Source organism: Dicentrarchus labrax, unplaced genomic scaffold (assembly GCF_905237075.1).
Source record: "Dicentrarchus labrax unplaced genomic scaffold, dlabrax2021, whole genome shotgun sequence".
Classification (NCBI taxonomy): Eukaryota; Metazoa; Chordata; class Actinopteri; family Moronidae; genus Dicentrarchus; species Dicentrarchus labrax.
In genome coordinates, this window is record NW_026136701.1 from 10295796 (window position 1) to 10322810 (window position 27015).

At 39.8% G+C, this 27015-nt stretch overlaps 2 protein-coding genes and 1 long non-coding RNA gene across 4 annotated transcripts in view; 1 reads left to right on the top strand and 2 right to left on the bottom strand.

Moving 5' to 3' along the window:
• Window positions 1-4475: 4475 nt before the first annotated feature.
• Window positions 4476-6726, bottom strand: LOC127366784 (protein DVR-1). The gene is made up of 2 exons (XM_051406075.1): window positions 6306-6726; window positions 4476-5759 (listed from the first exon to the last, which is right to left on the bottom strand). Exons 1-2 carry the CDS (start codon window positions 6709-6711, stop codon window positions 4960-4962), a joined length of 1206 nt encoding a protein of 401 aa, XP_051262035.1. The 5' UTR covers window positions 6712-6726; the 3' UTR covers window positions 4476-4959.
• Window positions 6727-11870: 5144 nt separating this feature from the next.
• The window catches only part of mast3a (microtubule associated serine/threonine kinase 3a), a 30319-nt gene continuing 15174 nt past the window's right edge, over window positions 11871-27015 (top strand). The window contains exons 1-7 of one of the 2 annotated variants that reach the window (XM_051400068.1): window positions 11871-12030; window positions 13544-13575; window positions 18734-18822; window positions 19580-19652; window positions 22192-22212; window positions 22428-22506; window positions 25078-25235. In XM_051400068.1, the coding sequence (XP_051256028.1) occupies window positions 11989-12030; window positions 13544-13575; window positions 18734-18822; window positions 19580-19652; window positions 22192-22212; window positions 22428-22506; window positions 25078-25235 (494 nt within the window). In that variant the 5' untranslated portion in view covers window positions 11871-11988. Of the gene's footprint in view, window positions 12031-13543; window positions 13576-15652; window positions 16119-18733; window positions 18823-19579; window positions 19653-22191; window positions 22213-22427; window positions 22507-25077; window positions 25236-27015 lie in introns of those variants that run through there. The other variant, XM_051400058.1, reaches the window with a different exon arrangement.
• On the bottom strand, window positions 23358-25099 carry LOC127363531 (uncharacterized). The gene is made up of 2 exons (XR_007884873.1): window positions 25016-25099; window positions 23358-23663 (listed from the first exon to the last, which is right to left on the bottom strand). It is a non-coding gene; the product is annotated as an uncharacterized LOC127363531 (long non-coding RNA).

Genomic DNA, 27015 nt, shown 5'->3' on the forward strand with positions numbered 1-27015 from the left:
GTGTGTCGGTAAACTTAAGACTTAAAATACCAATTCAACACAAATTTTCTACCCAGCAATCAAATATTTAATCATACACAATGTCCAGTCAAGCAATCCTAATAATTTCTGTGGTCAGATTGGAAACTTGTCCATCGAGTCATACATTTTAATATAACACTTAATTCAGCTTCGGTCAGCAGCTGTCTATTTTCAGAAGCAGCTTTTACAGGAAATCTTCTAGTTTCAGCTCTTTCATTGGCCAGTTCCATGATTTCAGTAAAAAGGGAACTTCACTGTTGCAAGTGTGAGACAGTAAAGACAAACTACATGACTTGACTCACGACTCAGACCTTGACCCACAGCGTTGGAGGTTGTTCGGTGAGATGACTGTTAGTGATGTACACTTTGACAGCAAATTGTTTGACTTGGCTTACATGAGTTTATACAGTATTTCCTGGAATGTGTTGTTAATTTTAATGGTGTTTTTTTTTTTATTACATTATTTTAGAAATCTTTTCTAAACAAGACTTTATTCCAAATGGATAACTGTTATCATGCACTGAACAGTATATTTTATTTATGTAGAGGCCTTTTGAATAAGAACAATCAATATTAGGTGACTGAAATGTCTTTAAACTTTTAAATACATAATCAAGAAATATGAATTGTTGCAAGTTTCTATATATAGCAATGCCATGCAGTCACTCACTTTAATTTATAACTTTCATATTTCTAGATCATGATTGTCAATAGCACTTGTTTCCCTGGAAATGACACCGTCCCCTGCCCGTCCCCTGGCTCCCCTGCAGGTCTGGCTGTGGGGCTGACGCTCTTCTTTCTACTGCTGGGGGTGCTAGTTGGTGTGATGTTGTACAAATACCACAGAAACATCAGGGATATGTTGCAATTTAGACATAGAAGAAGCCTGAAGAAGGAGGACTTTGTAGAGACACAAGAAGCTGATCCCCATCAGTATATCAGTACGATCAGAGAACAGTCAATATCTCAGACCCCTATTTATGAAAACCTGACAAGGCAAACTACTGGATACAACAGGCGTTCAGTACACCAGAGCAGGTAAGCTACACTTCAAGTATTTTCATACTATTAGTAAAAGGTTTTCTTAAATGGCAAGATCAGTTTCACATTTTTAGACCAGTTTAGAGGAAATGTTGAAGTTGAAATGTCATTTTTGAAACTCCACCTCCACAAAGATATCAGAACAGAAACAGATGAAGAAACACTGTGGTGTGAATTTCCCCATTTTGCACAAACCTGTTGTATTATATGCACACAATTTGGCCAGCGTCTGGAAGAGATCTCTCCTTCTGTCTGTTTCCTGCGATTTAAAGTCTATTAATCCAACGTGCCAGCTGATGACTCAGTGCTGAAGTTTTTCTCTACTCAAGAATAGAAACTGGGAAAGGGAAATCCACTGAGTTTACACAATATTTGTCTTGTGTCACAATGGTTTTACATCAGAGAAGCTGGAATATTATCCCCTGCACTTATTGTTTCTCCACAGGTCGTCCAGTGAACCTCAAGAGGATTTGTATTTGCAGTGTGATTTACCAGATGATGCAATATACAGCAATGATCCAGCGTGCAACCTCTCCATCCTCCCAGACTCCCAAGAAGAAGACGTGTATATTATGCCAGATTCATTATAGGACACATCTCTATTCATGGCTGCATGTTCATGCATTGCTCGAGTCATGGTATACATTTTTACAAGGCAAAAATATGCTGCTTCTTTTTGATACAGCTGACCAGTATGTAAAATACATACTGTAGTATCTGCAATGGGTAGATATTCAGTACAAGTGCAGGTGTATAACCCCACACAGTATATTCAATAGATATATTTGATTATTGTACATCGTCAGTAAAATTAGGCCTGGAATTGTAAATGTAAGTTGTTGTGTATGTTTTGTTAAGTATAGATTATGGGGGGGAAATAGTGCAACATGATGTTATATTTTACTGTTTTTTCACTTTTCATTTCAACTGCTGGACACACCGTACAAATGACCATGTTTTGAATCCAGTGTAATCAATTTGCTGATAAGATCGGATTGTTTTATGGCTTACTCTTGATACACCTGGAATTGACAATGAGTCACTTTTAATTTATTTTGACCTTTAGAGAGGAGAAGTGTGAGCAATTTATTCACACTTCTCTGATAAAGTCCTTTTTTGTATGCACAGTTTTGCACTTGGTCCTTCATTATATTAAGAAACATTTCAGAAACATAGAAAATTAACATTTGAGTTGTTTAGAATAGTAAATTAACAGGTTTAAAATAAATCTACAAATACAAATTACTTTTTTAAATACACTGAAAACCAGAAGGGGTATGTGAATATGAAAATATGCTTCACATTTATGAACATGTATAAGTAGGTGGATGTGTGGGTGGGTATAGTATTCATTATATTTTATGGAACAGTAATGGTTCTAAAGCTATCATGATATACTTAATGTGATCAATAAATGTTTGTCAGTAGCACTTTCTGAATATTTATCAGCCTTGAAGTCAGTCACAGGAGGCCACAGTTGACACTGAAACAGGTTACAGTAATTAACTCTGTTTTAACACTGAAACTTATTTTTGCTCTATATTGTCACCATAAAACAATGTTCTATAAATTGTCAATAACAGCCACAATGTAAAATAATTTAAACGTATTAAAATTATAAATGAGTCCTGGACTATTTAGGAGGGCTTTATTATTCTGATTCAGGTCAAATTATAAAGATACATTTAAGAAGATGAAACCCAAAGGACACAATATTAAGCAAGAAAAAACAACTTAACAATATAAATAAAGTTTAAGAAATTAAACTAAATAAAAACGAATTTTTATTATGTTTAATACCCACCTGTTCTGTGTGTCTTTTTAGACTTTATAAAATATGTGAGAATAGAAAAAATAAATTTACTTTATTCTTTATTCTATCCATAAAATTATGTAAAGACAAGACGTACACTGCAGGAATGAACATTTTTAACTGTGAGAAACACCACTGCTAAACATGGTACTTGCACAGGAAACAACATTATGACTTTAAAAACATGCATAGGTCAGCAGCATTTTTTGTGTTCTGTGGGCCATCAGTTTTTTTCAGAAGAGGCACACAAAGAGGATGTGAAAACTATTCTGACTGTGTAGCACAAAAATCCAAATTTACTATCATAGTTTTACTGTTAATTTACTGATATAGTTAACATATTTTAGAGAGAGAAATAGACACAACACTTACAAAAGGTACAAAACAAGAGGTGTGAATTGTGCTTCTCTGGATGGTGAATGACAAGAGATGCTTTTATTTTTAATTCCGTTTCACCTGGGAATTCATTTCAGCAACAGTGTTCCAGGAAGCCTACGTGAGGATTAAAACCAGGAGAAAGCCAAATACAGGAGGCTAATAAATTCATGCTGTCTATCTTAGATTACACATGGAAGGGATTGATAAATACTGTCCCTAATTCTTTTATACTTGTATACTTTGGGTGGTACTGCAACGCAGGACCTTTCAGAATCTAAGATTGAAGACTTTAATATCCACACAGTTGTGTAAGAACTTAGGATGTCATCCCTGAAACAAAGAGTATAGAAACAAAGAAATGAATGAGCAGTTACTGGACACAGGTCTGAATTTACCAGTAGAACAGTGTAATTACAGTGACATTTGTGTCTGCCGCTCTGATTAATCACCTATTTATTCATCTGACTATTTATTCAGTCGACCAGGGTCACTCAACATGCCCCACCTTTGAATACGTCTACTTTATTAATTGTAAAACAACATATGGTCATATTCAAGTGACCTTTACCAATCCAAAGATAAAAACGTTTAATTACTCATTAGGGTTGGTGGTATCACGTATTGGAATAATTAAACCATAAACATTTCAGAGAAGTTGGCTACCGATTTCAGTTCACTTCAGTTCACTTACTAAATATCACCGAAGTATGAAGCTCAGTTTATTACTTTTAAACTCCAAAACCTTGAGGTGCACTTTGGCATGTTTTCAGCTCCCCTCATGAGCTCCTTTTCTGCTGTGAATGAAGTTTTCTTGTCTTTGCGATCGTACTTATCATAGGGTATCTCATGTTATTATTTGTTCTTTTTTCTAATAACTTATCTCAACAGCACTTAAAAGCAAATATTACAGACACAAGCTCGGATAATCTGTATTGAAAATACAGTATCGTCATAGATATGTAATATGAACACTGAGTTTACACAGCAAGCTGTTTTTTTTCCTTTTTATGAATTCCCGTTTTCTCCGTCAAATTAAACTAATGATTCTGTTTTTTTCTATTAACTAGTTGGTCAAGGCCGCAGTGAACACAACTTCAAGGTCATTAATGGGAGATAGAAGTTATCATATCTTTGCATGTTAAATTCTTTGGCACACCCTGACCTTCCTTATCTACTGTGGCTGAAAGTATTTCTGTGGATAAATGACAAATATGAGAAAATATATCATGCTCACATGTTTATTTTGAAATGTACATGTTGATATATTCAAGTGCAACAGTTCAGTATGAATAAATCAGAACATTTATTTTGGTCTTCACATAATTATTGAAATGTATAAGACAACAAACAAAATGTCTAAATCAAGTGCCTCATAAAAGAATACAGTACTTTTAATAATAAATGACAATACAATTAAATAGTATTTATGCTGTAACATAAAAAAACAACAATAACAAAACACAAATAAGTAATAATAAGTTTAGGACCATAAATAAAAGAACTTAAAATAAATAATTTTCAAAGGCACCGTCATGAATGAACAAAGTAATGGTGGATAATTGCAGTTTGAATCTATAAGTATGCAGCTGTGATAATATGTACCTTTAAGAACACAACAGGGGGGTTTTACCATGTAACATTTTTTTTTTGTAGTGGCAATTCTCTCCCAAAGCTTAGGGTTTAAAGTCACTTTTCTTTCTTTTTCCTCAGGCACAGTAACATTTACTGACAATCAAGTCGTCAAAGGGAGTCAGCTTCAACTTTCCCCTACTATCATAGTGCATGAGAACCATTGGCTCATAGTCTGACGGCACGCAGCAGGGGTGAGGTGTCTCTCCTTTGGTAATCTGGTGCAGCCGAGACTTCACCTGAGTGTGCATGCTCGCAGGCTTGTAGTTGTGGGGGCAGGTGCCGTCACAGAAATGCATGGTATACTCGGCTGGGGCCACCACCCAGTCAGTCCAGCCAATGTCTTTGAAGGACACGGTGACAGACTTCCGGCAGCACCATCCTCTTTCGTCACAGTCATCTTCCTTGTTGGAGCGAGGCAGCCTCGACCTGCTGGCTGGTTTAGGCTGTGTGAGGCCTAATTCCAGAGAAATGGTTGGATTTGCCTCCAGGGCATGTTTTCCACCAACAACGATCCCTATGTCCACAACTAGTGCCTGACCGCCATCAGTCCTCATCCACTTCTCCACCTCAGGGCTGACGTCCAGCATTACATGTTGTTTGCCTGACACATTGGCAGGGACTGGTGAGTTTATGTGTGTCAGGGCTGCAGAGTTTATCGGCTTCATCCTGTTGACTTTCACTTTAATCTTTCGTCTTGCCTCAGCCTGAACTGAAGTGGGGTTGTTTAAAATCTGCCTGGAGATCTGAAGCTCAGCCCGAGCTAGTGTCAGTTCAGACTGGATGTTGGGGTTCTTATGGAAAACAGCTCTAAACCACTGCATGCTTTGACCAGACTGTGTTTGTTCTCGCCTCTGAAGCACTTTTATTGGCTCCACTAGAAGAACAAAGAGAAGATTAATTAGAACCCAAGTTGGAAAAATCCATGCCCACATTACATTTATTTAAACATCATGGCATGGAATCAGGCTACATAAACTCGTATGAGTGGTTGGCTCATTTTCATTGACATTACTAAAACCATGCGTTCCAATTGTAACATCATGTACAAGGTGTGCCTTTCACGCTGATGATTTCTAAAAGCTTGTAGGAATGTGTTTGCTTTGTTTACAGCACTGTTTGATGGCTACAGAACTTCTATTTCCAACCATTTGCATTATGTTTAAGCTCTGCACAGAAGAATTCCAGGGAGTCACAGATCTTCACCTGGAGCATGAACTATAGGGGCAGAAGTTATTTATAGCACAACCACACGGCACAATAGCTTTTGTCTGCAGACGTAAACTCACACAGCAAGAATTTTTTTTAGTTATGAAATGTTCTTTCTCCACTCCCACTCAGACATTTCACATTTAAGTGTGACAATGGTTCAATTGGGCCTAACTTTCTTTTTGATGTCTCCCCTGTCCAACAAATATCTCACCTGTAGCTGGAAAGAGCACAGTAGACAAAGTGGACTGCGAGGTTTCCCTCTTTGCCTGGGTGGAGTTTCCTGTCATTTTTCTCAGTTTTTCTCCGTAGAGCTGATACATCTCCCTCAGCTCTTCCTCCGAGGCCTTTTGGGTTGGCCTTGGCTCCTTGTCCATACCCAACGAGCTGAGGATCCCTGTCTTCACCGCCTCCAGAAACAGGACCCTCTGGCTGTCCGTTCTATCCACATCAGGTGCACTTCTGTGGGCCACGTGAGGCCGGCTCTCCCCTGAGCTGGAGAAGGAAAAGAGGAGCAGCAGTACGCAAGAGATGAGTTGCTGGAGTGATCTGAGCATGGTGAGCCTGCCAGGTAGGTTTGGTCTGAGAGTGCTGCAGCTCAGTGGATGGGGTTTGTCCATGTTATAAATGAAATTCTTGACATGCTTTTATTTATAGAGCTTCTGGGTTGCCACACCCCTGGTTAGTCAGGTGAGCCTGTGATGGGCTCAGCTGGGACCATATGTCACTATGTGGCAACATTTTGCAGTATTGTGCTCTGTGTTAACAATATGTGACAATATGAAATTGGAAATCTGCGTAATTAATTTGAACATTTACAGCTGTTTTTCAGTTTCATTAGCACACAATAGGAAGTGAAAGCAGAGATGGGAGGGACGTAAGATGAAAGGATTTCTGGGTGAGATTTGGTTATGTCATGAGTACATGGTGTGCACCTCAGAATGCTACGTCACCAGGATTGTTATTTGTCACTTAATCAAATAAATGACCATATGTCTTACAGTGACCAGTTCTAAGGAGGGGGGCAATAGGCAATTACATTAGCTCCTCCAGGGTTGATAATGATAATGTTATTTATCCCTATAAGGCTGTGTTTCTCCCTTGTTGCAACTCTGCCAAGTATGGTCAGAGGTCAGGATCAGATACAGTCTTGTTCACTCGCAGACAACGTGCTGAAAACCTGGGAAACCCCATCTCCAAATACTACTGGCTACCTTCCTGCCAAAGACCGCAAGTCACTATATGAATATGACTGAATATTCAACAGCTTTTAGTGCCAACATACAATAAACAAAGACAGAAAAAGGTGGAGAGAGTTTATTATCTGTATGTTACTAGTCCCTCCTTAAACCAGCCCAAAGAGGAAATGTCTCAAGGTTAAAAAAAAGATAAAGAAAGTAAGGGGTTATCTAAGTAAGGGGGAACTGTCTTGTGACACTTATCTCTTGACTATTCTTACAGTAATAACATCATCACACAAACTGATGTAAGGAGCTCATCAAAGATCAGACGGAGCGCTCTGTAAAAGTGCTCTCTTATTATGATGATTAAAATAGACTGACAACATATCTGATCTACCATCCTCCACAGTTGAAAGAGAGAGCAGCATTCCTGCCCTTTCAGCAGTAATTGTTGGGACAGACTGACGAGCTAAACACGGGCGACAACTGCGTCTGCATTGTGGAGAGTTGCCAAGCAGTTACTGTAACAGCATATAATGTGAAAATCCTCATTTCTCTCAGTTGATGGGGTCAGTGCACTGCTTGATTGCAAAGCAGCTTCCCCACCCTAATACGTGGCCGTCTGTGTCATTGACCTTATTCTTTCCAACTGAGGGCATTCCCCACTGCAGCAATTGCTGACTGATAAAGATTTTCATTTATGGAAAGTGTTCATAAAAAGGCACTTATAACCATTCGTGCCAAATTGTGAGCTTGGAAGTATAACATTACCTTTAATCAACCAGATAGTAAAACTGTTGTGTCATAAGGGTAATCATAAAAATTTAATTAAATGGTAATATGTACATTAGAAAACAATAAAATGAGCATCACAGAACCATACAATTGAGTATGTGAATGCTAATTAAATATGATAGACAATTCTCATTAAATGTGTTGAGCTGATGCAATACATTGCGAAAGAGGAGTTTCAAGATAAATGTGACATGGCCAACCAAAAAAAGAAAAGAAAAAAAAATTCTACTGAAAATAATTGCAGTTATTCTTGTTCCTCACATCTTTGCTCTTTACATGTGACATGCTGGAGACGTCTTCTTTAGGACTAATGATTATGAAAATGAAACAAACTGAGAAAGGAACATCTCTCTTTGTTCAATCTTCTCACAGCTCATATACAATATGTGACTAAATTTGACTATTGCCCAAAAAATTGGGAACTAATTTCTCTCTTGTCTCCTTTCATGCAAAATCATTTCCCAATATCAAAAGCCAGGACTATATTTGAGCATGTGAAGAAGTTACTGCCCAGATATCAAAAAGTGCTGGAGAGTGTGAATTTATGAGCAGTGAGTCACTGAGGTGATGAAACAATCATGTGCTTTGCCAGGCGAGCCAACTTTGCAAGTTGAAAGTGTGTGAAAGGTGTAAAGTGACTCACGCTGGCACTGTTGTTTAAACTGCCATTAGACTCTTAGTAAGATAGACAGGAAAGAAGGCATTGACTTGTCTTGTCATCATGTGAAGATGTTTCCGCATAATGGGAGTAAATTTCATCACACACACTGGTAAGACAGAAACGACAATTGTAGGTGCATTGCGTGATTCACATGGCACAGTGGTTTCCAGCCTGGTTGTCGGGGCCACCTGCAGGGGGTTGTGGATCGTACATTTACATTACATTTAAATGAAACAATTTAACTGAAACCCCAGTTTTTATTGAACTGCTCACAACTTAAAGTTGATTTTGCTTGCAGCAGTTTAATACTATTACATATATTGCTTCTATTTAGACTGTTTGCCAACATGAATGAGTTAATGGCAAATAAACGTATAAACAGGTGGATAAAGGGAGCTTTAAAATCCAGTGCTATTCCATTACCATTCCTTCGTTCATTTACTTTTTTGTTTATTTATTTACTTATTTTTTTACCATTTTCTCTTCCCTTTAGGTTTACAGTGCATTTAGTGGCAAGGGACTGAACCATTCCCAGAATGCACTTGGCAGAGGAGAGTATAACTCTTCATTTCCAGGGTTAACATGTTAGTTCCATGGTGCCCTCTGGTGGCTTAAAGCGACAGTACATACTTTAATAAGCTACATTACAGCTTAATTGGATGTGAGAAGGAGCAGAAAATTAAATATGAACCTCATATGGAACTGAGATTAAGTCTACAGGCAGCGTATAAGAGGAAATCATTGTTTTCTAATGCAATTAAAGGACGAAGAGTGTTATGTGTGTGCCAGTGGACATTTCATATAGATGTGAAAAATGCCACCTAATGAGAAGGCAGTCCTGTTATTTGGTAGTTCTGTTCATTTGTTTTATTGCCTCCCTTCATGTTCAAGCAGTTTAAGTACAAATGACAGTCGTGATTTGATCCAGTCAACAAAGAAACTGTGACTGTGCCAAACTTTCACTGATCATAGATAGTTTTAAAGATAAACATTAGTAACACTAAGATGTTTTATTCTTTATTTCCAGCTCACAGAATTTAAAAGAAAATAAGTGGCTGGACTATCAGAAAACTGGGATTAGGCTCTTTCTTTTACCTTTCAGCCTTAAGTAAGTAAGCAAGTGAGATTAAGATCAGAGATACAGAGTAAGGAGAAAACCAAATGACTGCAAAAAGAGGAAGAGATGACTTTCATGCCTAACTGGTTCCACTAATGAGCATGGACCATTTGAAGATGACCTACACTGGATCACATGTAGAGCACCACAAAAGGACATAGTCTGTCTTTTTATAGCTCCAAACTCCATCATCACTCTAGTGAAGAACAAAAGACAGATGTTTGTACACATAAAGAAGTTCACCTTTTAATGTTCATCTGAAATAAATACAGCAGCAGTTAACACAGAAGAACCAATTTCCTAGTCACCTGTGTTGAACTCTTTCCCTGAAAAATCACTTCCTTATAAGAAGAAGTCATAACTCTAGTCTTGGGTCACTTATTATTTGTTGACGAGAAAAGATAAAAAGCCCTAAAAAATGCAGATATAAATCTGCGATAACACGTTACATAGATTCATGTTAGAACTAGATCGCTGGTAAATTTGTGTGCAGCCAGACATTCATACAAAAAGTTCACATACACATATTAAAAGACATATATACAAAAAAACACAAGTAAAAGTAAGCACAAACAAAAAGAAAACAAAACACATACTTACATATAGATAAGAAAGGATAAATGGTTGCTATATTAAGACCAGGAACAATTGCTTGATAATCGCTGCAGATCCCTTTCCATTAATAAGTGACTGGTTGTTTGCACAAATGCAAAGTGGTTCTGTGTGTGGTCTATGAGTAGTAATTCACAATGCACCTTCACATAGGAGGATGGATACCTTTTACTTTTCTGTATAGGTATTAAAACTACATCTTTAAAAAACAAAATAAAAAAACTTTACATTTTACATTAAAATATAGGTTCAATCATTCGATATATATTGTGGAACTTTAAACACACTGTTCACTTTCAGAATACATTTTACTATAAATTAATCTTGCTTGAATGGCTGGTGGCACAACTCTTACTCCATATAAAATCAAAATATATTTTTGTAGCATTGTTTTATTGATACTTCTACACAGAAGTGATCCAACCAAGCTGTTCATGATAATCACAAAGAGACAGGAAACCCCAGACCAGAAAAGAGGAGAGAAACAGTAGTGATGACTTTGCCATTATGAAAGCACTACTCCACAAGATACATTTGGTTACAGTAGCATTATATACAAACTAGTTACTTGAAACAAATCTTGAAAACCCACTATAAGTTAGTCTAACTGGGTCACTCAGATTCACTTTGAACTCTGCAGACGGTTGATTTTCACCACTCAGAGTTTTCACTCTAAGCTGTTTCAAATAAACAGTGAACTTCACAAAAGAACAATGAAGGATTCACGTCCCTCCGGCTTACATAAATGGACATGAGACATCACAGGACAAGAGAGCTAACCATTGTTGTATATGGAAAAAAACACATCACGGTACCACTGGGGGACAGACACAGATCAATCACTGCTATTCAGCTTGACTTCAAAGAACAATTGTTCCGTATCCTCTCTCGTGAGGTTTTTTCCCCCCCTCACAGACACTGTGTTATTTTACATGATGGGTGAGAAGGATTAACACCCTACATGTAGCACAACATATGGAAGAAGTGGACTGCATGTGTTTCTGGAGGATTTACAGTACCAACGCCTTCACAGTTGCAGGGTTATTACTAAATAAAGGCTTTTTCTGGTGACCACAGGTTTGTTAAGAAGATCCTAGAGAGGGGGAGTTTTCCAAAATGGGGACCAGGAACCACCAGGGATTGGGAGTACATGAAATAATGAGGAAGTGACAGCATCTTTGAATATCTGACAGCTCCCATTACACTCAGTGAAACCAATATTTAACAACTGATCACAGAGTATCAATAAGAGGGTGGGGTCAACACGCCTTCTCACTTCATTACTAGGGTCTATGTTAAGTCCCCTCTCCACCAACCTCCTTCCTCCCCTCCCGATCAGGTGATCAGCTACTACACCGGTCGTGCAGCCCGCCCCGGGGGAGGAGGAGGAGGAGGAGGAAGAACTGGTGGTGGTGGTGGTGATCTAGCAGCGGCAGCAGAGAGGAGGACTCTATCCACGCTCCTATGGGGAGTACAGAGCGCACTATGGGCTGACTGACCGGAGATCGGTGCTGGTTTTTTATTGTGTTCAATGATGGACGAGCCGAATATCCTGAGACGCCGCGGTCTACAGGTAAATGGGGGCTGATATGATATTATTATGATTATTATTATGATGATGATGATGATGATGATGATGATGATGAGCCATTGGCTACGAGCGATGTTTTTATCCAGGAATTACTTTATGTCCGCTCTTCTTATATTCTCCATAAAAATCTAAATTTATTCTTGGCTCTTCCTGATATTCATGTGACATGGTTTGGAAATGTTTATTAAAGTGATGATGATTTTTTCCTCATGGCTGGTGTTCATTCATTAAAATAGGCGGTGGCACCACCACGAATCCAAGAATTGCAATAATTAATAGTGCACATAATGTAATTAATGAATGTAGGTCTGCATATAGCAGAACTGAAGCCACTGTCTTATGTGTTTATTTTGGAGCTCTCCATTGGTGCTCTGGTGAATCTGGTTGCCTTGGTGATAGGAGCATAAAACCCAAGGGTTCCTGAATGATTGGCAGAAACATCCCTTTAATCTTCTCCTGTGTGCCATGTTTATCACTCAGGAATGTCCAGAGTGGGAATAATTAAGTGATTTTTCCCCCTCTCCCCAGTATACTTCATTCATGTGTATATTTTCTGCACAAATGAATTAGTAAAAGCTGCATTATTTCAAGCCCTGGTCTATTATGGAGGAGGTGATGGTGGGTTTGTGATGAAAGACAAACTGGGTGTTCCCATTCAGTTATTGTAATTGGTTTCTTTTCTACCTTACATTCATCTGCAATTTAGATTTAAGTGCAGCCCTGCCATTATACTAATAATGAAAATTATTAATGCAGGGAAATTACTCAGGTTCGCTTTCAAGCCTATCTTAAGTCTATTATGTTGTGAAAAAGACCCAATATAATGTCAGTACTTAATGAAGACTATATAGTTATATATATAGTTATATTACAAATGCGTATGTTCTGATTAATACTGATTTATTTTCTGTCCTTGTTCTGGTATTTTATTATGTTTTTACATACCTTGTTTTTAATCAGTCACTGTCTGAGATGGACTGTCTTGGAGAGGATGGACTCAATGCTGGTAGCCTCAAAATGATTTTGTGCACAACCCCTCCCTGTCCTGCAAAATCCTGATAGGCAAGGGCAGTTTTGCAGTTGCTTGAGCTCAAACACAGAAGCCGTGGGCTACTGAGGATTTGTGTCCTCACCAGTGAATGACTTGAAGACCCACTTGTCACGCAAGAAACTAGGCCATACTGCAGCTAATGATATTTACACTGCACTTCTTATTTTTGTATGAATGTAAAGTGTCTGTTAAGACAGCAAAAAACACATTCCTCCCAGCCTATTCTGAGGAATCAGCGCGTGTTTTCATAACAGCAGAAATATATTAAAAATGAAAACAGTCTCCTGATAAGGAAAATATTCCAGACAAACAATAAACATCCCTCTCTGCTCAAACACCATTTCAAAGCAATCTTACCAAGAAAATCATGGAAAAGGCAATTTTTAAAGTAAATATTCTCATTTCAGTATATTCCATCTTTTTCTTTTTTCCTTTTTTTTTTAGAAAGAACTGAGTCTTCCTCGAAGGGGAAATGTGTAAGTATATTTAACTGATGTATTGTGTGCTCTGTCTGTCTGTCTGTCTGTCTGTCTGTCTGTCTGTCTGTCTCCTTTTGCCATGGTTCATTCTCTTCAAACCAGACCAGCCAGGTGCCGGTCACTTGTCAGCTTTGTTGTGTATGTGTGCCGTATTTCACACCCGTATACATTTCCTTCACCCTCTCCTGCCAGACAAGAACTTCTGAAGCTGCTTCTTAGGACTGCTTGAAACTCAGAGCAGTCTCACTGCTCAGACAGGTTTTACGTAAACTTAGAGAGGGAGAGCAGAGATAGAGATAAGAGTTAAGAGTCACACGCTGTATGCATGAAATCTTCTCAGTGTGTGAGAATCAATACGTTGCACCTCCTTTATTCCCTAAAGGTCCATGCTTATTGTAAATATACATTGAATATCTAAATCAGTTTTCACCATTTTGCTACAGCAGAGTCAATAATCTGGTGTCCATTATGTACTAAAATGTGAACTGAGCAAACAAGCTGAGCCAGTGTGTAGTGGGTTTTTTTTTTTTATCTAAATCTTTTTCCTGTTCAGAAGTAAACAGCTGATGATTAATGGGATTTTTGTACACAGTAGTAAGAGTTCATATCAAGTTTTATCAACAGAGGAGTGACACATGAGAACAGCCTGAAGGAACTAGATTTGTGCTGCTCAAATAGGAGGTGCTCCAGTCAGAACAACATCAGTCTCTTTACCTACTCTAACCTGCTCAGGGACTTTCCTCCGCCTTTACAAAAGAGATTAGACTAGTTTCAGTGTCTATGAGTCAGAGGAAAGATCAGAATCACTGGAAATGCTAACAGCAGATCACAGAGGACCGATTTAAAGACTTTAAAGAGTTTCCCTGGCCACTCAAGGTGTCGCAGACAAACAAGGAAATTTTCATTTTAGGTGTATCAAGGGCAGTATTTTTATTGGATAAAAGCAATAGGGTATACAGGGACTGCATGCTGTCTGGGTGGTCAATATATACAATTTATTTTAAATAAATTACTACTATACTATATTGCTATGTTATTGATAAAAGTGAATAGATTCTCTAAGAAGAAATCAACACATAGTTCAGTAGGGACTTCAAATGGTAAATGGTAAAAAAGCCGAGCAGGGCTGGTTTAACTCACTATAGGCCAAATTAACTGTGGGCCTCTATTGACATCCTGTTTGTAGTAATTTAGTTGAAATCAACTGGCAATTGATCTGGGGCTTTTTGGGGAGAGTCCGATTTGGGGACCTCAGAACTGCTTCTCTGCTCTTTGCAGATGATGTGGTTCTGTTGTAAAATGTGAAGTGGTCGGGAGGAGAGTCAGCACCTCTGAGGCCATGGTTCTCTGACAGTGGATCGGTTCCTCTGGGTTGCGAGTCAATTGCTGCCCCAAGTGAGTTCAAGTATCTCAGGGCCTTGTTCGTGAGAGGTCAGGAAGCCTTCTGGGCGCGCATTCCTTTGGAGGTTTTCTGGACATGTCCAACTGGTAAGGGTCCCCAGAATCGACCCACAACACTCTTAAGGGATTATATGTTTATCTGGCTTTGGAACACATTGGTTTCCCTCAGGAGGAGCTGGAAAACGTTGCTGGGTACAGGGACTACCTTGCTTTAGCCTGCTGCCACCTTGACACAGGCCATGTATAAGTGGCAGAAAACAGATAGATGGATTATTATTATTATGATGGTTTTATCACAAACAATGGCTGCGTTTCAAAATTTAAGAACACAATTTGAATTCTTGGCAACATGTGCAACATGAGTCAACAGTCCTTGAAATCCATGAAAATCACATGAGGATCTGTGCTCCTGATGACAAAAATGCAACATTCATGGCTATTCGTACGGCCCATAACTGGAAACTGTTGCTTAGATACGCAACTTGCTACATTAATTTTTTACAAAGATTCTAGGATGCAGGATTATAACAGGTGTTTGAATGTCAAAAACACTGGAAAAACACCATTCCTCTGTCTTCTTTCTGTTTTTCATTGGGTGGTTCATTTGTGTATTAAGCAAATATTCCCGACAGTCCATGAAGGCATCATTAGTCCCTCCTCCCTCCGGCGAGCGCTGACGCGGCTGCGCGGTGCGGCATTGCTACTGGAAAGTTTGTATCACTCTTTATATTTGGACGAAGATATCACTCGACAATGTCGCATCTCGCGGAGGACACACTGTGTCGGACATTTCACTGGTGACAGTAAGAAGGAGCAGAGCGGACATGGCCGTTACAGTCGCACACCACCACCACCACCACCGAGCTACCGTGCCGTGGGTCTGGGGTCAGTTTGTACCGAGGCTGTATGGAGTTTGTGCCGCTGGACATTGCGTACTGGCCTAACCACCACCAGTAATAACAACTCCGCAGGAGAGACTGTTTAACACGATGGTCCCACTTTAACAAGGGGCTAATTCTTCATATCTTGATTGGATTTTTATCGGCCACCACCATGTCTGACCAAAACTACTATTGGACCGTGTTGCCGAGCTACAAAACTAGTTTTGTGACTGGGGCCATGATGAAAAGATCAAAAAGGTAACAGCCTGTTTTAATACTAGCCTCTGAATGTGCAGACAAAACCGACACAGTATTGACTAAACTGCCGCAAAGCGAAAACGTCTGCTCGGCCTGTGGTTGTCACCAGCTCCCCGCTGAGCTGAGCCATTCACTGTCTGACAAACAGCAATTTGTTGAACGTTTACGTTGAGCTATTTGATTCACAGCATGTAAACGCAACCCTCCCCCTCCAATACACACACACACACACACACACACACACACACACACACACACACACACACACAGTGTCTGGTAACATTATCATCATTCAGCTCAGATTGCCAGTGACATTGTGGTGTCCGTGGTAACCGACTGCACGTTACTGTATGTGTCGGTTACATCCGCCCTAGTTTTTGTTTCCGACAGAGAAACGTGGCCATTGTAGAGTGTTGTGTATGTGAGCAGACTGCATTGTCTGCTACCAGCTGTCGCATACAGCGACACAAAGTCCCAATGCTGATCGATACGCTGATGTGCTTAGTGAGACTTTAGTGTTGTAAATGTGCTTTTTATCTGTGAGGTAAATAGAATCAGCCCTCACTAACTAGAGCAGTAAAATGTGCCTTTCATGCCCCGTGTGTCTCTGGTATTCAGTGAGTTCATAGAGATCTTATCATTATTTATGGCGTTTTTATTTTCTTTGTCGTGAAACCAATATTTCCCTATTGATATATTGTTTAGTTGAGATTCTGGCACATTAGGTATCAGTTATATAGCTGCTGCCAATGACATATATAGGCTGTAAGACTCATTGCTAATGAGTGACATTCTCGAAGAATCCCCCCTTTGCTCTCATCTTTTAAATGTATTTAATGTAGATTATCAAACTATTAACATGCTGCTAATGATATTCTGTGCTGTATTATGCTATAGGAAATATACACAAGTCATGTAACCCATTCAACACAGCACTGCTTTGAATGGAGCACAGTGAATAAATGCAGCCCTTCACCATCAGCAGACATGTGAAACATGCAGGCCCTCATCTCAGTGGCCTACATTCATCATGCTACATGTCTGCCTGCAAGGTCCCTACAAACCACTATTGTTAGTCCCAGATATGAGTAGCCTTATCACTGCCAACTGATGATAAAGCTCTCTCGTGGTCATGGTGTGATACAGCGATGCTTTTATGCCAGTTTTGTCCAGGCTCTATAGTGTGAAGAGGGTATCTGTTTATTTATGTTCCGATAAGAGTAAAATGGTGCACAGTGTCATTCTCTGGTTGGTGTGTCGCTGATGCCAAAGTCAAGCTTTTTTTTTTATTGGCTTGCCCTGCTCTCTGTTGCTGTGCCGTCTCTGCCACTTTGAGTCTTTTTTGGGGTTGGGGGCCATATACTGTGTAAATCTGCCTCAGCACCGACCCAGAAACGTCAGGCTCTGTTGTTGTCTCAGCCCCTCAATTATTTTAGGTCATTGCCAGAGAGAAAGAGAGATGGCATCAACATTACCAGGATGAAATGGAGGGCATGATGGGATTACATCCAGCTTTTTTGGGAACGTAAAAACAAACAAAAAAGATCCCTAATTATATTCTGCCTCAGGACTTCAGTACACGTAGAGTGATCACCAGGCATATACAGAGGCCTCCAGACAGTGGCACCATGCACAAACATACAGGAAGTGGACGAAAAATAACATTTAAACTTCTAAATAACTGCCTTGTAATTACACTACGTGAGTGAGTCGTGCTCAGAAATGCCACTTAGTATCTGTCAACTTTTAAAGTGGAATTGAAACAAGATCTCTGTCTGAATCAAAACCAAACAGGACTTTTGAAAGTTGGTATCTCAGACAAACCTAATATGTTTCTTTCTAGAAAAAGCTCGTATCCAAAGTTGAATCAACTGCTGAACCTCTGACTCTCTGCAGTGGATCAGTTTGTGTGTGGATAAAGATTGTGTTCATCCATGGTAATGGATAATGGTATCGATAGTATGTTATGGATTGCTCTGTTATGTCATGGGAGTCATTGGGGCCACTTATTTCTTTGCATCGTTGTATAACAGCCAGACAAAGGCTGTTTTTATAGGATCAGGTGCTCCCAGTGGTGCAAGCACGTCTCTTTCCAGATGTTTCCCATATTCTCACATGGAAAACACTTCCAGACACTGGAGACATCAATGGATCATCATTGTGCTTTAGTTTAATACCTTACTACATAGTTCATACCCCTTATTACTTACTGAATATTCATTCATTTTATTTATTTCCATTATCTGGTTAACTCCTGTAGTCGTAAACACTTTTATTCTCTAAAATGTAATTAAATTAGTGCAGTTACATACTGTCTGTGTTAGTGTGTGTCTGTGTTAGTGTGTGTGTATATATTTACATGCATACATGTTTGTAGCTATGTATACATGTTTGTGCTGTATGTTTATGTATAAACAATACCTTTACCAGTATCAGTACAGTTATCAGTGCTTTCGTTATCACGATCAACAACTCAAGTTCATAGGTTGACTGTGTTTATCTTACGTGACTGTTTACTGCTCTGATAAAAGACACATGTGCTGAGTGATCGTCTTTGTAATTGCATTGTATAAGCAAATGTTTTCTCTCTTCTGTTTGTTTTCCTCTCGTCACAGTTCCCGTAACAACAAGAGAAGGAGTTTGGCGGTCGGGACCCCTTCGCCCACGCTCTCACGGCCGCTTTCACCTCTCCCACTTGCCACAGGTACGTGCATGTCTGTGTGGCTCAGTGTGTCATACTGTTTGGCGATTAGTCTAGAGGCTCATTACCCGTACTTTGCACAGACATCGTAAACACATGGAAAATGGAAGTGGGTGAAGATGGAATGAAGAGATGAAGGGGTTCGTCTGTGGCAGGAGACCACTACATTAGGTTTTTTGTCTGGTATATGTGCCCGTAGCCTTGTTTTTGATGCTGTATGTCACAAGACTAGCACTGGTGTCCCCCTGGTGTGTTCATGGTGGTGTTTTCATTGCTGTTGTGCCCAAAGTATAGACACACAATAGTTTTCCTCCTCATGATGATATTTTTCATGTAACTTCCTTTAGGCTACTCATTCCTTGATCCAGCTGCCTCAATTGCTATATGGAGACTCATTCATCCTTTGTACCCATACTTTTTAAGTGACTCAGGGTGTGGTGGGGCTATGCCCTTAGGGGCTGGCATGAAAACCCTTTAGTGACCCTTTCAAAAGTGTGTGGTGTGATCAACAACACGACTCCCTGCTGTCTGCTGAAACCGAGATTCTTTGATTAGACAGGGAAGAGACCTAGTTAACGTCTCTGGTGTGTTACTGTAATTAAAAGATTGGATTGTTTCAGGTTGAACTGTCAAGTAAAACCAGCTGCAAAATAGGAGACAGCCAGTGGAATGATTAGACATTTAAATAGTCACATGCATAGTTTATTTCAGCTTCTATTCATGTTCAAAGTTTGTAACTGATATTTGTTTGTTTTTTCAGCTGGCAGCAGCCCTTCAGAAAGCCCCAGAAATGTCTCTGCCAGCACCTCTGCCAACTTCCAGTTTGCCCGCAGGTAAGAATTACTCAAATGCTTTTTAATATGGATTTATTACTTGTCTAACAAAAAATGGTAAGACTGAGTAAATGCACTGCAGATGCCTCCAAAAGACAGTGGATTAAATGCATATTTTAACATTAGAGTAGGTTCATCTTTCTTCCTGCAAAGATGTCAACTGACAAAACTGCAGACAGCTTAAATTGAAAACACAAGAAATAAACTCCAGCAGAAATATATTTCCATTCATGATTCATTCAACAGTATCAACCAGAACCTGCAGTGAGAGTTAGAGCTGCTTCATTAGTGACTTTTTCCTAGCAAGGTTAATGCCTGACTGAGCCAAAACCAATCCAGGGGGCCCAGGGCCACTTGCTGGACAAGAGTCTTAGCATTTGTCAAGCCAATTAAGGCGGCAAGTTGGTGCCCACACTCATTACTCTGGGTTGCTGTGATTATGGGGAAAAATTGCAAAGCTTGCCCTCTCATCACGCTTCTTGAAACTCTGTATAGAGTCACTTGGATTTAGAGGGCTACAGCTGGAACTGGCATCCTCGTTCAGTAGCAGAAAATAGCATGTTGTTGACTTGCTAGTATGGAGATTTTTAGCAAAACGGCACCATGTAGGCTCAGTCTGAAGGAGATGTTTGAAAATAGTGCTGTATATATTTATGTATACATATGAGAAGTTTAAAGAATACGCTGTGTGTGTCTCACTGAATGTACTCTAAGACTGGGTAAAATTGTAAACATATGTCAGAAAATAACTGGCACTGACCTCAACAGCATTGGGTATGTGTATGAGGCCAGAGCCACAAAGAGGCCAATGGCCATTTCGGCTAACATCACTCATCCACTATACTCTGAGCTTTGCCTCCTACCATCAGGAAGGAGGTATACCTCCCGAAAAAGTGCCATGTCTAACAGATACCTGAGATAATTTGTACCATCAGCTGTTGGGTTTCTCAACAAACTATAGGTCATCTTCCATCCCTGTCCATGTCACAGTACATTTTTTCACTTTTTATTTTTTGTTTTTATATATATATAGTGTACATGTGTATTTATGCTTTTATTTATTCATAATTTCATGTTTTTATGTTTTTTGTGCGAATGTGTATGTGTTGGCTACCTTTTGTGAACCAAATTGCCCCTTGGGGACATTAAAGACATTTCAATCAATTAAATGTACATATAGATGACAAATTAAAGGGGAAAAACTGAGTGGAGAAACTTGACAAAGGTGATTTGTGATGGTTTTTCCTTTTAAATTGTCACCCATGTGTACATGCTGCTTATCTCACATATCATGTGCTATGAATTAGCATTTCATGTTGCAGTGCAGCAGGGCATATTGCACCATAAGTGCGTAGATGGAGAGGGGATGTCTCCTGATAGAATCGCCTTGCACGAGCCTGTATGACTCATCTCAATTTATTGAGACTTTTTAAGCTGCCAGTGTGGAGACAGATGCTGTGACTGCACTTTTGAGAGATCCACTGGGTTTATTTGTTATTTACACAAGCTGTATAACCCGGCTGTTTGTGCAATTATTTTGTCATGTAAACATGCAATAGTTGCCATTCACGCAAATAGTAAATAAGTCTTTTTAATGCAAATGAAGGCATAATGTGATAAGGAACCATCGCAAGGGTGCGGTATAATCGTTTAGCTGCAGCTCCCTCTTCATCACTAAGGATGCTTTTTTTTTAACCTTGGAGTGTGAGGACTGCCAACACTCGGGCCTACAATAGTGTTTTTTTTCCCTTTTTACGCCCCAGGCATTGATTCTAACGTTGATTTAAAACCTTGTTTTTAATCTTGGCCTCTATCCTCTTAAGCCCTGCAGGAGCTTAATACGACCTAGTGTCAGTAGTAAAGGCATTTAATAACACATAGTGGATGACATACATATTGGGTATGAACCAGATGAGAAAAAACACACATCTGATTCACCTGACTCATCCTCAGATCTCAGTCGGAGCAGAACCATCCAATTTCTTTGTGTCGCAGCTGATTCAGCTACATGTCCCCAAGAGCTGGTTTGTGAGAGAAAGCATTTGACCATCCTTGTCATCACAGATTGAATCAGTGAAGGAAACTGGGCCACGTCCTCAGAGTGCCATATTGGATGGAAAAGTAGGGGGACGGAGGAGATGGAGGCACTGTTATAAGTGGAAATTTCAGACATAAAGGTTGAGGTTTTCTGTTTGTAGTAGCTGTCCGGGTGGGTGTTTCATGGTGTTTATGTGGGTGCTGTTTATGAGTTTATCAGTATATTTTGTTTGTGTGTGCGAGTGTATGTAATGAGTCCTGAGCTAAGTGTTTGTGGGTCCCAGTGCTGCAATATGATAGCAGCTTGGCAGGTGTTCAGCCGCAGCAGCAGCAGACCGCCACTGGCTGCGGACAGTGACAGACGAACAGTGCTATGACTGTGACAGCCAGACTTATCCTGTCACTATCATTAAACAGTGTTTATTTTCTTTCTCACTTTGTGTCTCTGCCTGCCCCTCTTCCTCTCTTCCTCTCTTCCCCTCTTTTCCTCTCCATTTTTTAGCCAACTGGCCCGCACTGAAAGGTAAGAAGATGACAAACTGGTATTTTCTTATCTGTTATCAACACCGTTTCAAGCATCAGATTTTATTGCTCAGAACTGTCACAAGAAGGTGCATTTAAATAAGGATATTTGCAAGTGTAAGCTTTGAAGATTAGAGTGAGTCAACAGGATGTGTAGGTTTCATATCTGCCTAGGGAGCTGCCACTGAGCAGCCTGTTACTGTTTTGTTTCTGCAGAGCGGATGGGCGAAGGTGGTCTGTGGCGTCAGTTCCCTCGTCTGGATACTGCACCAATGCACCCAGTTCATCAGTATCTGTAAGCCGAGTCTCTCTCTGTCTTTCTCTCAGTGTCTTTGTCTTTATTTCCCTGCAATCATCAGTGATCAGTGCCAGTGAGGTCTGTCTCTTCATCAGATATTCAACCTCTTTCCAAACCACTGCCATGGGACCATTTAGCTCCATGTGTTACCTCTAGTCAGTGTATCAATCAGTTTACAGGGCTGTGGTGTCTTGTAAACTTATGGTGCTGACTGACTGACTGAATTGTAAATCCCATCGGATTACACACGGTGTAGGAAATAAATCCACCCATAAATGGTTGTTGATTTACAGTAGACTCAGTTTACAGGGTCAGTTCTTTTATAAAAGGACCCTGCATCTGGGCCATATTTTAGATGAGCTGTAAAAAAAGTGTTTTACACCTTTTTGACCAATAGCTTGCATCGAAAGACTGCAACCATATTTGGCATCTTAAGTACTCAGTTTAGAGTGATATGTCACCCAGAATAGCACGATGCCCCAACATGTGCAAACCAGTAAACAGATCATGAGCTTCACGAGGTGTTTTTGTCACATAAACAAGCAATATGTATAGTTAAATGTTGCAGCAGTGTAATTAGTCATGTTTTGGCAAAAATATAAATGCTTGAAAATTACTGGGCATACATTGGACAGCTTAGAGGTAGATTATGCTGCAGCGGAGGTTTGAGAAAATGATTTGGCTGTTTTGATACTTTTTCCGCGGTGTAAACATATCTCTGTTGGAATCAGCTGTATCTGACATGAATCCAAGCTGATCACCACTTTTGTTTTTGGTGAGGAAACGAACATACCAACTTTTTACAGCGGGGTTTGATATCTGCAGAGCATTTAAACTCAACGTCATAATTAGTTAAACCGCTAGTTTAATGTCATAATTAGTTAAACCGCTGCAAGCAAAGACACAGAATACATTCTCACACCATCATCACAACACTGGTACCTCACAAAGCATGGTCTGGTCGACCATGCTTTCTGCAGCCAGTTGATTTACAAAAACAGCTGACTGGTGATGGATGTTGTATCTTTTAATGACTCAGTCATAACAGGATATGTCCAACGATGATGCATCTCTCCATCATCAGCCTTTTATCACACTTTCCACTGCAGGCAGGAAGTAGGAATGAATCCTCAGATGCCTTTCCCAGAGTTGTCCTGGAATGATTTGTACAGTATAGATCGGATTAAAGACACACAATACACAACATTTTAACCCCTAGGGTGTTTTTCTGGCTGAATTAAAAGACTTTGTTGGAAAGTTAATAGTTAGCCATGTGACCGTTCTTATTAGATATATGACTTCATACCAAAATGATTTGAGCCGTGCTCTGTGTAGCCCCTTTTGACCAAGGGAAAGTACAGGAATAATAAATCTTATCACTAAAATTACACAGGTCTTGTTGAAATGCATGCTTTCTTTTTCCTGGATGACATCACAAAGGAGTAGGGACTGTACAGCATTTCGCATTTCTTCATTCAGCTTTTCCTTTCGGGAAAAGTCAAAGGCCGTGCCGCCCCAGCTACACCCATCAGCCACTTGTTTATGGTTTCTGTGCCGATTAGCTTGAGATTTTGTCCTGAAAGTCATTACTGAAACTGCAGTTGAGCTGTAAAAACAATACCCGTCTCCTCTGTCACGGCTGTAATTTTGTGTGGCCAACCACATGGCTTGGAGACGGTGAGGTCAGCCCTCCCCACACAATGCCCCTTTCAGGCTTGCTGTCAGTGAAGTCTTTATGCTGCTCTTGCTCGCCTCTGACACTTCTCTAGTTTCCTCCACAGGATATCTTTCTGTCCCTCTTTTTATCACTTATTTTCTCTTTCTTTCTTGCTCTTTCTTTTTTCTGTCTGTTTGTGTTTGTCTCTGTTTTCCTTTTCCTTTTTCTCTCTGTTTTCCTTTTATTTTTTCTCTGTTTTAGGCTCATCTCTTTCCGCCAGTCAGATGAGCCACTCTTCCCTTTGCTCTTCCTCCAGTGAAACACAAGATCCCAGCCAGATGGGAGTTCTCATAAATTCCAGGCTGCGTGTCACACATTTTGGCTTAGAAAGAGAAAACCAATGCATGCATGGCCAACAGAACAGCCGTTGCTGCCTGCCTCGGGGCATGCTGCAGCAGGAAGGAGAAATCCTGCTTTAGGATAGCAGAACACTAAAGCTCACTGAGTCATTTTTTAAAATCTGGAAAAGGGATTTATTATTTTTATTTTTAATTCACTGCACCCTTTCTCAGCATGTCCTTGTTTTAGTATTACATTTAATTCTGATCTATAGTGGAACATGAAAGCCTTTAAGACTCTGAGTATTCACAGGATAATGAGTGAATCTGAGAGTGTGTGAATCTCTTATTCGAGGAAGCCTTTAAACACAGGATGTTATATCATCAAAGCTGCAGAAGCACAACCTGACATGGATACCAATGTGAAAATAAAAGTAGACAAAAGTAGGAAATAAAGTTGAGCCATTGATTGTTTATACCACATATTTACAATATATTCCAGCCAACTGACCTGTGTACACTGTTGTTTCTCACTCTTCTCTCTTTTACATACACCTCCCCCTTTCCTCCCAGTCCTCTTCTTCCCAGGAGTTATTGCATCAGTTGCCCCTCCAGCCCACGCAAGATGATCTCCACTTCCTGTTTAAACATTTCCGGAGCACAGAGAGTGTGGCGGACGAAGAAGGAGCACACCCCGCGCCCCCTGTCAGGCTCCGCTCACGCAGTCTCAGGTAGCTTTGATTTGAATCATACGATGCGAAACTGCACAGATGTATGGACTGCTTGTTTTTGTTGCACAAACATGTCTGTTACACTGCACTCCGCTGGGAGAAATGATAATCTCATTAGATTAGTTTGATTTTATTGGGTGGAACCCAAGAGGCATACCTCTTCTGGCTGATGTTGTAAGTTAATGTTAAATTGAGCAGCGTGATTACACTACAAAAGTGCCAATCCTAAATTTAAATGTTTCCAATAATGTGCAAACCCAGAGAAATCCATAATCTTATTCAAGGTAACGGTGGGTTTAATTTGGTCGCCTGTCAATGGTGTCACTTCCCCTTTACCCCTCTCTACTTGCTGTAACTTCCAGGGAAACACTGGGTATGTCAGAGTGGTGAAGGAAGTCAGCAAACATGACTAAATGTAACGTGAATAAGTATTGTTCACTCGTCCATAAACAATTTCTGCCTAACTCATGTAAGATAGATTTCTATTGGCAGTGGTGTTTGTTGTTGTGAAGACAACAACTCCAATGCTCTGACGCTACTTCACGTCATCAAACTACTCTTTTGTTATTGATTTTTTGTGAGGGACCCATAGCGGCAGACATTATACTGTGCGTTTAACTACCTCGGTGTCCCAGTCATATTGCTACCACCTCCAGAAGCGTAGGGCATACAATGAGCATTAGTGACAGACACCCTACACCCTGTACATTTCCCCTTTTTTCCCCAGCTGCTTACTGAAACCGATCCAACCGATTTTAAAATCATTTTATGAGAGATCAAATGACCGACTAGCAGTATTCCACTTAGTAGCAGAGCTGTGAACAGAAACGTAAACAGGCAATATCCCATTTGGTAAGATTGCTGCTCAGCCTCAGACCGACAAAAGTAGACCTAATGTTTTGTAACATTCTTCCATGTATGATTATAAATAATGACTTACTGGCTGGTAGGATTTGAATATGGTGGGATATTTATTTTATGTGGTTATGGAAGATTGCCTCTGTGCTGGTTACTAGTAATCCCCTGGATTAGAATATAGCATTTCCTCATCATTTAGCATTGCTGCTCTCATTAAACACTAAAACCTTCTAAATAGCTCTAGTGGTGGGAAGATTTGAGGTTGCTGGAGACTTTTATAATGGGCTGTGGAGGGTGTTGGCAACATCTTGATGTGGTTGTTTTTTTTCTGTGACAAGTCCCTGCTCGTGCAACGTACTCAAAGAAGGTTCTAGATACTTTCTAGATATGTCTGTTGTTTTATGTATGTAGAAGTGGTTGTTTTCTAATAAAAGGGAAGAGGTTGCAGTCAATAGAAGAAGGTCTTTACCATTAATCGATTAAACATCCACTTGAAAATGTGAAATGGTCCAGTATATAGTCTTATCTTGCTTGTAGGCTTCGTATCTTTCTAGTTTGGTTATATTCTTTCCAACGGTTTGTTAATCTGACCCCTGATCAGTTGTTTACAGATGGAACATGAGATTCCATAAACTTTCTAATAATCTCATCAGAGAGAAAACACTCTAGTTTTGGTCAGCTAAACTGTTTGAGTGTGTAATTTATTTAATCCATGTAACTGCTATTAAAAACACATCTAATTGCTGCACATATTGATAATACTGACATCATAGATGACTGACACGTGTCTATGTCACTTTAAAATAGCTCCTCAGGGTGTGTTAAGCATTTCTTACTGCTTTCAGATACTTCCCAAGGGGTTAACTGTTGCTATTGCCCTCAAATAAAACCACTGCTGTGCAACTGTTGTACTTACCCAGAA